This window comes from Ciconia boyciana, chromosome 13 (genome assembly GCF_034638445.1).
Source record: "Ciconia boyciana chromosome 13, ASM3463844v1, whole genome shotgun sequence".
Classification (NCBI taxonomy): Eukaryota; Metazoa; Chordata; class Aves; order Ciconiiformes; family Ciconiidae; genus Ciconia; species Ciconia boyciana.
Window position 1 is genome coordinate 12,595,410 of NC_132946.1, and position 13,867 is coordinate 12,609,276.

Below are 13,867 nucleotides of genomic sequence, written 5' to 3' on the forward strand. Positions count from 1 at the left end.
TCTTAATTAACAATCCTTTTTTAATATGATTTTCATATGGTGGGTCATGTCCTTTCTTACTATAAATATCAGTAAGTGCAGCTAACTGGATGATTGCACTTTAAAAAAAGGTCTGTCTTGTCTTACAAAAAACTATAGAAGGCTTCTCTTAATCTGTAATGCATCTTTTCTGTATTTTACAATGACAACCCAGAAGTATTGTGTTCATTTTGCTTCCTTCCCTGTCAATAGGATTGCCCTTGGATGGCATTCTTACTGCCATGTGTGACCATGGCACAAGAAATCACACCGTTACTATAGCCCTACAAAGTGGCAGTGAAAGGATTACTGTTGTGTTTGGAGGTCAAAGACTGTCCACAGAGCCTCCTAAATCCCAGCTGTCTGTGAGTTTAAAGCACAACATCTCAAAGATAAAGAAACATGGGATTCCTTTTGTTGTGGAAGCTGCTGGCTATTATGAGGTAAGAAGAGTTCTGCCTGTGATTATTTAATTTCTGTCAGAACCATTTCTAATGCCTGTAGGTTATTCCTGTGTGCTTTATTCCAAGAGCATCTGCATTTTTGAGATGTACTAAATTACTCTGTGAAAGAAGGGTGTTTTCTGACTTCTTGTCATACTGTGTACCTGTCATCTGAAGTCTTGGAACTGAATCTATACTAAATGAGATGCTACATTCAGTTCTCGTTTAAGTGAAGTGCTTTGCTGCATAGGAATAGGAGTCTTGTCTGATTTTGTTTTTCCCCTTTAAATGGGAAGTGGACAGGCAGGCCTAATGTACATAGCCATCGGGTAAGTGTCAGTGAGCCTAGGCACTGCATTGCATCTGGTACTAGATTTAACTAGTTCTGATGTCATCCTTTGAATGTCTGCTGAAGAGCAGAAGAGTGTTAAGCATGGCTTTCCATTTGGAAATCTCTACCTGCAGAAGCGTCACGGATCATGTTTCCTGGTACAGTGTTGCTTGGCCACTCTTCTCTCTATTTGCATTTCTGCTATAGATCTGTGAACAACGTATAGGTCTTTGCATCTCAAATTATCCTTCCATAAAAGAAGGGTTCAAATATTTTGCTTGTTCTAACATATGCCAGAAGACTGAAGTCACTAGCATACTAACATTTGTGGTGGGTTCAGGCACTGTGGTACAGTGAGACACAGAGGTGTGCGGAGGAAGAACTCTATACAGTTCCCCTTGCCCTGCTTACTAGTAGTTTCACTGCTTTAATCCTGTATGCCTTAGGACTCAAATCCTCCAGGGCACTGAATGCTCTCAACATGTTTTGGAGCCAGAAGGAATTATTGGTGCACAGCATTCAGAAGGTCTAGCATAACAGGAAAATCTTTATTTGAAATGAAGCCACTTTGATGAATTTGCACTTTTATTTTACCAGTGCTGCTGCCCTGACACAGCCTGCGACATTTAAGCATGGTGAAACAGACTCTGCCTTTGCCAGTTGTTGCTGGGATATTGTTGTTTGTTTCTTTCAATGATTTGGTTTCTTTTGTGCGTAGAATTTCACCAAAAAGATTGCTGCAGGGATAACCACCACAGTGGAGATGGAACAGCTCAAAATTGAAATAGAGAAGAAAACCTCTGGCAGTGCTATGGAAATTTCTCTTTCACTTCACCATGATGTGGGAGGACTGATTGACATTGTTCCACGTGTACTAGAGGTTAGCAGAAATCCTGCTATATAATGTACTTGATGTAGCTTTCTGCTGTGCATTCTCAACTGTTCAAATTTACCCCTTGAGAGCAAGCTAGCAGGTCAGAAGGGAGAGAGGTTTTTGTCAAACAAGGCCAGTACAGAAAGCCTAAAAATTGTTTGCTTAGCCATAAAGAGCAGGTTTTCAAGATGTGGTGGGTAATAAAACATTTATGTCATGGAACTGGAGTAGGTGCTTGCCCAGGCACAATAATATGGAGTCCCAGCTTTTCCATCTTGCTAAAGCAGCGTTTGCAGGTGGATCATGTGGCTGTTTGTGGGTGCAGTGATATTGGCAGCAGAGTGAATAATAATGGCAGTAGTTTTCATACAGCCAACAGCACTCCCCAAGGACTTCACTTTCTGCAATGGGGGACACAGCTGATGGCATTTGAAACACTGAATGTCTTCTTGTAACAGTGGTATTTTCTATGCCAAACATAAGAAATACCACTATCTCCTGTCAAAATCAAAAGCTAGAGTATCAAAAATAGTTCTGTCTGGCAAGTAACAGTTTCCTACTGTTTGAAGATACTCTTCTGTCTTTATCTATGCTGATAATATTTTGTCATGATAATGCAAGATTAGGGACATGATTTAGCCTCAGATCGACTAAACTGTTTATCTTTTTGAAACTGATCTCTAACCTTTAACCTAAAGCTATGTTTTAGTATCTTCATGCTTTTTATCCTGAAAGCAGCCTTTTAGCTTGCTCCTTTGTATATTTTAGTCCTCTCTACTTTTCTTCATGCTCTGAATGTGCTTTGTTGATAATGCCAACAGGTTGCTTGCAGTGGAGAATCTGCTAACAAACAACTTTCTGGCCTTTGCAGTGGAGCAATTACATTTCATCATTTTGAGGTACTGGCTTCATTTATAAACTCTGCTGTCAACAACATACTGTCTTAACTACCACTGAGGGAATCTAAGTACTGGAAGGTGTCAGAGATGTAGAAACGGATTTGAGTTAGCTAGAAGTTTTGCACACACTTTCAGATATTTTCACTCCCTTAATATTCACAGATTCAAACAGATCAGATTACTTCTCCATCAAAAACTGTACAAGTCCGTGGGGAAGGTTGCACTCAATTTCACCATCATGCAGTGGATAGTTTATTCTGAATGAGAATTGTCAACAAACTTGCATTCAAGTGATGCAGATTTACATCTTTAGTGCACAGCTGTGCATCAAGTGCAGAATACAAAGTAGAGGTAAGGGATGTTTATGGGCCCAACAGGTGCAATTTTAAAGGCAGTATTCCTGTGTCCTATAGCAAACAATCAAGTTGTGCTGCTTCAGAGTTCAGTACAAGAGCTTGCACCTAGCAGAAAAACTAATATCATGAGATAAGAGGTGTGTGCCAGGCAAAAGGCAAGAGTCACATTCATGTTTCTAGCTCAAGTCTCCAAACTGTATCTTCTGCCAGTTAGAACTGAACTCGGTATAAACGGTCTTGTTCTGTTATAGAGCAGCCAACTTGATATGAACTGGACAAGGGAGCATAGGAGCACAAGCTGAGAATTTCACAGTTTACTTCTTCTTACTCTATTTTCTGCTCTTTCTAGCTAACCATTTGTTTGTGAAAGTCCCTGTGGCTCTTGAGCTGTTCGAGAAAGATACACCTTATAATCTGACGTATTCTTAAGAAGGTGTTAAAAACGTCTCCTGTGAGTGACATTACAGAAGATTACGTTTGTCTCTAGAAAGACAGTAATCACAGTGACTCTGATTCCCACGTATGTCCTAATGCCAAAAAAGACAAATGCATTTCAGTTCCTCCCTCATTTAACATGGGTACAATCTGCATAACACTGGTAACTCCTGCTGAGGTCTGAGGGGAATTGAACACATTCTCACATTGCTAGAGCTCTACTTACTTCTAGTAAAAACAGAAGTGATGATAGTAAAAGCAATAGCAGTTGATTTTTCTGGTATTAGTAATTGTTTTAACAGAGTTGTGGAGTTTGGTTTTTTTTCTGTTATTTTTATTATGGAACTCTAAAATAAAGATTTTTAGGCCATCTCTCCATTTGTTTAGGCATTTATAAATATGTAGGATGAATACAAAATGGTGTCAGGGTAGTAGGGAAATAGTTCTCTCTTAGTAACATGAGCATTTAAAAACGGTGTATGGCCTGACAGGAAAACAAACTTGACAACAGTTTTTTCCTGTAATTTTTCAGACTCCAGCAAGAGTTTCACTGAATGGGTCAATGCTTACCAGCAACTTTACTGTCATCTTCTCTGGACATGTTTCTTTTCATGACATGTTTGCCTGCCTGCAACTCTATGCCACCACTAACATCCAGCCTCGTTTGGAAATTGACTTCCAGCATTCTTTGCCTTCGCTTCAGTCTCTGGGAATTGCCAGAGAGAACCAAGTGAAGGTGTCAGCCATGAGAAGTGACAAGTACAAGGGTATGCTTGGTATTGTCCTTGGGCCTTGCAGTTTAAAAGGTGATGGAGAAGTGAGCCTGGCAAGCCGTGAAACAGATACAGAATGGGTACTTACTTTTAGAAACAAGTGCGTCAGTCTAGAGGTAAGCCTAGATTGCTTTCTGTATGGCATTATAGTCTGTGTATTTCAGATCATTACGAGTCACAGAGAACTATCTCCTGACACTATTATTTATGGAAAGGACAGTTTTGGTCATTAAAGTTGTTCTGGCAGGGCAATGAGTCAGGGCACTTGCAGAGGGAGTGTATTTGAAGATGAGAAATTGGAGTAATGCAATGGTAGATGTTACTGCTGTTGCCATAAAATAGTTGCTTAATAATAGCTTTTAAATCAAAATAAACTTTTGTCCTAGAATCTAATGAAAAGCATGTCCTTTCTGTTTGAAATTTTGGAGGCTTTCTTTGGGATTATGAGCTTTTTTTTCTACAGTACTTATGAAAAGGTTGTTGTAGGATTTTTTTTTTTTCTGTACCATTTATTTTTTATTTCTTTTTCTCTTGTTTCACAGAGAAATTTCTGATTTCTCTGTGGAACAAGCTGTCTTGTATGGTCCTTTCCAAAAGCATACTGGTTCAGAAAGAAGAAATGTTTTCTCATTAATTAGAAACAAATTAGGAAGACAGTTGCTTTACCTTGTGTGCTTTAAATAGTATAATCTTTTCTGTTGCAGAGAATGGGATTGCCTCATGATATAGTCTTTGGGGGCTCGTTTCAACAGAACATCTGCAACATTGGCTTGTTAATGAACCTCCAGTGTGACGACAGAACAGTTGATGTGCAGATAAACACTTCCTGCGAACACGAATATACACTCCAAGGGATGCTCAGGCATTCAGTTCGCTGGCTGAGTCAGCTTGGGCTGCCTTTTGAAAACTCTGTCCTGTTATCTGCAGCCACAGACTCCACCACTGAGGGTGTTTTATTGCTGCAGGCTGGCAAATGCAAACTTAAGGCTAGAGGAGATCTCTGTATTCAGAATAAAGCTGAATGGACACTGGAAGCAGAAACAGAATGTCAGCTTCTGCAGGTAGCTCTTGGAGGCTTTTAAAGAAAGATTTGGGATCAAATGCAGGGCCATATAGGGTTTTAGCTAAAATAACAATGTTTGAGTGTTAGAAAGCCACTCTAAAGACACACCTGTCTTACAGCATCAGGCAAAGAAAGTGTGTAATGTATCCTGTTCATAGGTGTTCTTTGTAGACTGAGATTAGTTCAGTCTTTGCTGCTTGTTGCCTTTACAGACCGAGACTGCCCTCTAAGGCTGAACAGCAGTTTTAGTTTGAACTATTTGTCAAAAATATATTTTCTGATCTGTCTTTTTTATCAAAGTAGAAGTTGTGAAATTTCCTTGGTTTTTCCATCTAGCCTCATGGACTACATTAGAAAGAATGACTATTGCGAATTTGGGGTTATTTCCAGATGTTCATAGGCATTTATGTTTTGCTTTTAACTCCTCAGTTTTAACTTCTTCAACTACAAAGTAGCAATATAAAAACAAAAATGACAGGAAAGTGTGTGTCATCCATAGTGAAGAGGGAATTAAAACCACTTAAAGTATTAAAAATAGTAGAATTTTCAGGGTTTTTACAAATATTTTGAAAGAATGAGAGGAAACGTTTCATTTGGGATGTTGCACAACAGAAGCTTGAAGTTTTAGTATTAAAAAAAAAAAAAATCCTTATAACACCAGATGCAAGAATGTCTGTTAGGCCTGTTATTTTTTGTAGGTTTGTTTGTTTGAAAATTTAGATTGGTCTGGTCTGAATGAAGCAGAGGATGTTCAGTAAACTTTGCCACTCTGAAGAAATAGGCTCTTTGTAAATGTAAAACTTCATATAGATACGGAAGTTGTAAATTCTGCAGAGCAGTCCTAAAATCTTCCCTCAGACCTTATTCTGGCAAGATTGTCATCTTACTGTTGGGAGGGGGAAAAATGGCAGCGCAGAGACTGGAGGTTTTGTATCTGATACTGTAGCATAAAATCTCCTTTCTCGTATGCTAAAGGGAGAAGAAAAAAGACTCAATACTTGTCTTAAAGTGTATGTATAATCCAAAGGATTTTTTTTTTTTTTTTTAATCTTGGTAGGATCTCAGTATTCCAACTCAGTCATGGCTCACAGGAACTATTCAGAAAGACAAGTGCCAAGCAGAACTTCTCTGTGTCCTTGAAACAGAAGGCAAGACTGCCCGTCTTGAAGTGAGAGCAGAGTGCAAGCCAAGGATTACACTGGAAATTCAATTCAGGCATGACCTCCCTCAACTGAAGGAAATCCCTAGCGAAAATAAGCTGTCCATCACTGCACAAAAACAGTTAAAATATCATATTGGAATAGGAATGAAATCGGGTGCTTGTGAGCTTCAAATGAATGGGGACTTTGACCCTGAAAAGAAGCTCCAATGGAAAATGTTTATAGAAAACAAATGCCAAACAATTCAGGTATTGGAAGGAATTTTTTTGCTTTACTCTTGAATTTATACATCTAAACTAGGATCTTTGCACCTATTAAAGTCAAAATAAAATAGTCTAATGATTTCAATGGTAGCAGAGGAACAAGAAAAACACTCTCTTCATTTAATGTTACATCTTACTTTTGGAGCCAGTCATTCACTGTATTCTTATATGGTATAAGCCAAATTTTCTATGAATCAGTACCTACAGTTAAAGGACTTGCTTGTACTAGTTCTGATGTATTTTTTTAAAAGCATGGTTGAGAAATCTGCAGAGTTTTAATCTTCAGAAATAATGAGTATTCAAAGTTGTCTTTGGCTTTATCAGTAATTACAGTTTCTCAGCAGTTTGACAACCAAACTCTGAAGTAGTTTAAAAATATATAAAGTAAATGGATAATCTTCAGGTCAGAAAATTTTCACTCAGCTTTACAGAAAATTGAAATTGCTAACAAACTTATATGTAATATATGAAAACCATTGTGGAGAACGCACAGAGTGAAAAAGCCAGCATTAAACAGCAGTTACGATTTCTTGTAAGACCTCAGTTGAGAAATATTTCGGGGAATTTAGTTGAAAAACAAACAGTGGCAATTTGAACAAGCTGGTTTGGACTGCCCTGGTGAGCCATTTCTCTGTGGTAAGTCTTGCAAATGCTGGCCATATAATTGTCCCTGAACTGAACCTTACCATTTACAGTGCCTGATGGAGCACCACCAAATCACACCTCCTGTTTCGTTAATGAGATTTCACTTCTAGGTTTGGTGGGAATCTCACTATAGACTCTTGAGTCTGAACAGCAACTAGTAGGATAAGAAAAAAAGTTGTTTTGTTGTTGAAAAGATTTAGCCAGTAGAAAAATATGGTGAAAACTGGAGTTCTGTGGAAGAAGATCACTCCATATCATATGAATGTGCCATTATTTGCAGTACAGTCTCATTTCTATACAAAGCAAAGGAAGTGAAGCCTCATCTTGGGGACAGTCGGCCTGCTTGGCATCAGATGTGCTGGGAGTCCCCATCTCTGAAGGAGTCCACAGTGTCATTGCCTGGAAGGAGCTGTGTGAGCTGGGGAGCTAGGTGGCTTTCAGAGCTTCCAGGTGAAGAAAGGCAGTGTGCCGTGACCTCTCTCAGCTAGTTCGCATGACATGCTGAGCTCCTTTTGCCTTTTGATGGAGGACTGAAAAATGGCACTTCTTCCATTAATTCTTGCCCAGTAGTTTGTCTTCCCAGGCCAGAGTGTTGTAGGTAGGTGGAGGGGGAGAAATTCTGCAGCAGGATTTCCTGAAGTAGCAGTTCTAAATTTAGATGGATTGCACACTGACCTTTCTTAGTGAACATGAGTATTGCTATTGGAAATCCTGGTATCATGGTGCTTGGCCTCTCACAGATCCCACCAGTCAGTGCTATATAGGCAGGAATGAAAAGGACAGGAGAATTATGGAAACTTTGAGAGAGATGTTATCACAGAATGATCTGTGGATTCAATATGCAAGTCAGGGTAAATCTGAATATCCAAAGATGAGATTCACCTGCCCGCTTCCAAAAACAGAGCTGCCATAATAGACCTATGTATACTGTCTGGTTTCACGGGATTTATGGATGCTTTGGGCCACTGGGACAATGCCAAGCATAGAAAATTAATTGACTTTTCACTTAGGCAGGAAGAGCTGCCATGTTGTTCTGTGTTCTATTTATGCTGGCTCACTTATCAAAAATATGTCAGACATCTGCAAAAAAAAAAAAGACAAAATGTATAAAATGTAATAAAAAGCTGTCAAGATTTCTGAAACATCCTATGGATATGCTGCTTGATATACTAGATTTACAGCTAGGTGCTATTAGAGCTATTTACTAGGAATAAAACATTTCAGGTGTATAGTGTATCTGTGGGTAAGTGTAAAAGTGGTGAAGTTTTAAATTTTTTTTTTTTTGCTTGTACAGGATCTTGGCGCACCAGTAAAAATCGATGGTTCAGGCTATGTTTTGATGGATAAAATGAATGTAGATTCGCAGATGTTGATCACTGTTGACGAACGTAAATTGCAAGGACTCCTTATACTAAAAGTCACTGATGTGAGTATCCTGCAGACTGTTAGACTGCATGTACAAAGTACTGAGTGACATACTCTAAACTATTTTGTTGGGAACAAATAGTGAAGCTTTAGTAATAAATGCCAGAATAAAAATAAAATCTTTGAAAATCTGACACCTGTAACATGCAGTAAAACAGATGTATAGGATACAGGCTGTGGCACTTCCTGAATCATTTCCTTGTTATGCTCTTTGGGTGTATATATTTTATTTTTTTTATATTGTACTATTTGATGTTCCTTATATTGTGTGGCAGATATGGTAAGACATGCAAATCCACAAATGCTGATCTCACTCCAGATATACAACAGGTACTCCAATATAACACTCTTCATTCATCATGAAAGTATACAGCAATGCACAAGATGATGATGATTGCGATTTATAGAGTGATCACTGTGATTTATATTGCAAAATAATAGGCAGCGATTAATTGAGACATTGCTGTTTGTTTCTTCAGTAAGACAACAACACAAGAAAGGCTGTGAATCTCTTGCTTTCCTGTTGACAATTACAAGTTTGGCTTCTCATCATCAGTGCAGGAGAGTAGAGTACACACAGAGAGAAGTATCTTCTTCCTTTTGATCATTCACTTTCTTGCCATAACTGGTAATTTCTACATATTTCTGTGCTGCAGAGAAACAGATAGCGAGTGAGAATTCTTTGCCAGAGAGAAACATTTACACCTTTTTCCCCTCTTAGCTGAAATATGTGGTTTTTTTAATCCTATTAGGCTTGGGTTTTTTCTCTTTTTCCCAGTGTAACTTCCCTAAGTTCAATGCAATTGGTTTTAATTAGTATTAAACATAGCACAGACAGATTTGCTAAATTTCTGTCTTGAGCTGTGTGTTGCGGCAACCTTTGGGTTCTACGCGTGCTTTGCTATATATGCTGTGAAATATTAACAGGAAAGACAAGAGTTGGACGTGGTGCTGACCCATAACATTCAAGGAGCTGCTGACATTGGCATTCCTATGAGGCTGTTAGTTGATGTGATATCAGAAAAAAACAGTGACTTCTATAAAAGACTTATTCACTTCTGTGTGAACAGCAAGCAAGTAAGTGTCTCCTCCATATTAGTAAGAAGTGAAATAGAGGTTAATGTGAGCTAATTGATTTGGTGAATACTGTTTTTACATTTGAAATAGCTGTGCATGAGGCCCTTATAGGAATACTCTGCAGGGACTGGTTTGGTTTTAAAGGCCTTAATTAAATGAAGGCAGTATCTTTCAGCCACTCCTTCTGTGCAGTCCCTTCGAGCAACAAATTTGACATCAGCAATGATCCATGACTCCCATTTGCAAACTGTATCAAACCTTTCTTATCAAGTATCTTCACTTGGTGCAGCATATTCCCTATTACAGTACAAAGTTGTGACTTATAAAGAAATTAGACAATTCTTCACCATAAATTTTTAATAGTTTTAATAATTTTACTCTAATGGGTAATTACTACAGTAATTACAATTAATCAGAACAGTCTCAATATCAGAGATGTGCCAGAGTTACCTTTTGTCATATTTTATTTGAACTGAACAGATTACAGAAGAACTGAGCTTTGTGCAGAAGTTGGATGTAGTGTCTCTTAACTACAAACTTACTCATAACATAGAGGCACTGAAGACTTTGCAAATAGAAGACAGGATTGAGTTGCAGGTAAGTTACCAGATGATGACAAGGGAGACATGGATCCAGCCTGGAATCACGCCATGGTGGAAGCAGTAGCTGTGGAAGTCAGATGGCAAAGAACAGAGGGTGTAGACATGACTTTGTGCATTTGCTATTTAGGTGAAATTTTTGTCTCTCTGTCGAGGAGGGTAGAATTTTACTCATTCAGTTGTTAACTTTGGCATCTTTATAATCTTTTCTATTCTGTTATGCCATCTTGCATAAGATCATAGTACAGATTTCAAAGTTGCCTTATAATACTGCTTCCCTTAAAAGTCAAGATTTATACAGGAGAAAAAAATTATTGCTGCAAAATATAGCCCAAGTGGAGCAAACCACAGCCATAAAGAACCTACCTAATGTCACAGGTACAAGTGGGAAATATCGTTCTCAACATTTTATAATACAATCTAACCTTCCATAAAGTATCCTTCTGAATTAAGGTGTCTGTGTTGTCACACCATGTCAGCTTTCATTCTCATTTATAATTATTTCTAGACCCAGTGCTGCTCTTTACCTATAGTCTACTTAAGTTGGTCCTTCCTTACCTTTAATTCAGTTGCCAGAGAGAACAGCAGTGTCTTCTGTCCTTCGGTATGCAATTCGAAGTATGGTGGAGTATTCGTCATGAAAGTGCATTGCAGGATGTGCAAACTGTAGTTTTTTGTGCAAAATGAATGGGCTGGGACATTTCAAGTCTGCACCTGTGCATACAAGGACTATCTTGGAAAGAGCTGGGATAAGATGAGGCAGAGAAGTGTGGTGGTGGTAAAATGAAATGTCACTCTGTAATGGACAGGTAACAAATCAGTCACTTTCTTGCCATGCAGACTGTAGTCCTCAGTTCTGTAACCCATCAGAAGCGAAAGGAAGTTGGGGAAGGTGCTGTCTGTCTAGGTGGAGCGTGGAGATGGAAAAGCACATTGCTGCTTATGCTCCTGATGGAATAAGATTTTCCTGAATTTGGATATTGTCCCAATATACATGGGTCATACTGCTTGCTTCTGTTTTAAAGACATTTATATTTTCTTTTTCTCCCTCCTCCCTCTCCTTCCTGCTCTCTTTCTCTTTGTTTTTTTTTTTCCCCTAAAGTTCAGGGTGGAGGGGAGTACAGATGCTCACTTTGTTCTTGAGGGGAGTCCAGAAGCTCAGTTTGTTCTCGAGGGGTTGGGAGAATAGCTTGCTGGACCAGAACTTTTCATAGGAATAAGAGGTTGGAGGTTGGCTCCCAATGTGTGAACAGCCCAAGCCACAGCTGAGCTTGCAGCATGCACTGCACGAGGAGGGCAGTGCATTCTAGCTCATATGCCTAGTCTGTCTGATAGATCTGCAGCGTACCTTGTATAGACTAGACAGAGGTGAGTACTGACATGATTTCCCAGTTTACATTCCAAATGGTATTTTCCTCCCAGACTGATTACCTGGCATATTTTTTTATCTGAGATACCCAAGCCTATAGCAGAACTCTTACTCTTTATTATAATCATGTAACTGCTTGAATAGGGTTAAGGCACGGCCATACTGGAGAATATGTGTTAAAATGTTGAATTTAAAAATAAAAGGGACATCTGTAACTATGTTGTGTTATAAAATTATACAAGATTAATTTTTTTTGACACATCTTTGAGATGATACTGCCTGAACCGAAGAAAACCCTGACTAACAGGAGCTTTACCTTTTACAAAGCTGCCTTTTCACAATTTGCCTTTGTTGCACACAGGCTGTCTTGAACCTGAAAGTGATCAAGAGCTTTAGTATGAAAGTGCATTATGGTGCTCACCTAACTGTTCTCGAAGGACAAATCCAGGAGTTTGAAACAAGTACCAACATAACTGGGAATTTCCATCATACTTGGCCATGGCTGCTACAAGCCAGAGTCCCATCATCTTTACAGGTAGTTTCTTTTTTTTTTTTTCTTTTTAAATTAAAATTATTGTCCTTTATTATAATGTAATAGCCCATGGCTTGAATGAAAATTACCATTTTGTAAGGTGGAAGCTAAGATTTTCTGATACTTAAAAACTATGGATGGCTAAAACCTGAACTACTGAAATAGAAAATTTCTTTCTGACTGCTTTCTGGACCAGATTATTCCATTCTGAACAGTGTTGGTACAGTGTGTATTGTTGATATTGTAACTCTACAGGAGACTAGTTTCAGCACGTTGCATCGGGAATAGGAATATTGCTCCTATGTTCTTTAATGGGAATTTTATACTTAACCAAGCAGTTCTTTAAGTGCTATTTTCAGGGAAGTATTGGAGTACCTACTATCTGGTAAATATTGGCAGTATGCATGGATCAAGGATCCTTTATATAAAGGGTTTTTGTGGGATAAAAGAAAACCTAACGAGAATTTGACATAAATTAATGAGGCGGGCATGGTTTGAGATTCGTTCAGTTGAATGGACTTCATACTGGAAAGTCATAGATGATTAATGAAAGGCTAAGATTTTTTTGTTAATGGATAGATTTCTAACATAAGTATAGACTAGAGAGAACTTTCTTTCACTTCCATTCATCTTCTGTTTTAAAATTAAATAGTATTTAAATGTTGCTTCAAGAACTTATTATCTACATGTCATTTTTTAGATAGATGTGGTTTTTCAAGGGAGAAACACTACTCAAGAAAGATACATGCACATTGCAGCTGGAGAAACATCGATCACATACATAATAAACTCCTATTATGTTGGTCACCAAGTGGATATCTTTTGCCAAAGTGTACATAGTAGCGAGGCACTACAGGCATCTGGCTACCCTAAGGCAATCAACTTGATTCTCAGTTTACAGAAATCAGGTAGGTACCTGTCATTCCTTGCAGCTTTCTTGTTATATAATAGCTCTTTGAGGATGTTTCAACTATTCCTTCAACAGCTACAAACCAACTAAGATTTGCTGGTGGTACCTAAAAAGGGACTTTTTCTTGTATGTAAGTAAAATTATAATTCTTAAACTGCATCTGTTATTAGCTACATTACATCTGGTTTTTTAATTCCAGGAAAGATTGCATGTGGTACACCACCTGGTAAAACCAGTGATCCCCAAGATACTTAACTGCATAAAATAAGAAACTGTCTTTTCCAATATCACACAAAGAACCTTGTTACAGAGCACAAAAATGTGAATTCCAGTGTAGTTTAAAGTGAATTTTGAAAATAATTATGAATGGCTTTTGTTGTTTGATCTGTGGAGGGGAGACAGACCCATCCTGAATAAGCCAGTCTGTCCTCAAAACTTGCCCTGACATAAATCCTGTCTGCATATCCCTTAACTGCTGATTTACATTGTGGTCAAATACCTTCAATGCCCACATGGGAGTATATTCGTGTTGAAAAAAACCCAACAACTGTGAGAGCACCAAAGAGTAGAAATTATTGAGGTTAGCAAGCACTGAATCAATACTAATGTTAGTGGCACCATCTCCTTTCACCCATTCTGAAAAAAAGCAACAGGATAACAGGTGGCTTTCAGGACAGCTGCCAGAGTGGTCACTG

General features: G+C 38.4%; 1 protein-coding gene across 1 annotated transcript in view; it reads left to right on the top strand.

Moving 5' to 3' along the window:
* Positions 1-13,867, top strand: part of LOC140659139 (uncharacterized) — a 104,420-nt gene that overhangs the window by 61,421 nt on the left and 29,132 nt on the right. Inside the window, exons 38-48 of the mRNA XM_072878403.1 lie at positions 232-461; positions 1,511-1,672; positions 2,488-2,565; positions 3,889-4,245; positions 4,834-5,190; positions 6,250-6,600; positions 8,555-8,686; positions 9,613-9,762; positions 10,243-10,359; positions 12,092-12,265; positions 12,963-13,170. Of these exons, the coding sequence (XP_072734504.1) occupies positions 232-461; positions 1,511-1,672; positions 2,488-2,565; positions 3,889-4,245; positions 4,834-5,190; positions 6,250-6,600; positions 8,555-8,686; positions 9,613-9,762; positions 10,243-10,359; positions 12,092-12,265; positions 12,963-13,170 (2,316 nt within the window). The remainder of the gene's footprint in view (positions 1-231; positions 462-1,510; positions 1,673-2,487; positions 2,566-3,888; positions 4,246-4,833; positions 5,191-6,249; positions 6,601-8,554; positions 8,687-9,612; positions 9,763-10,242; positions 10,360-12,091; positions 12,266-12,962; positions 13,171-13,867) is intronic.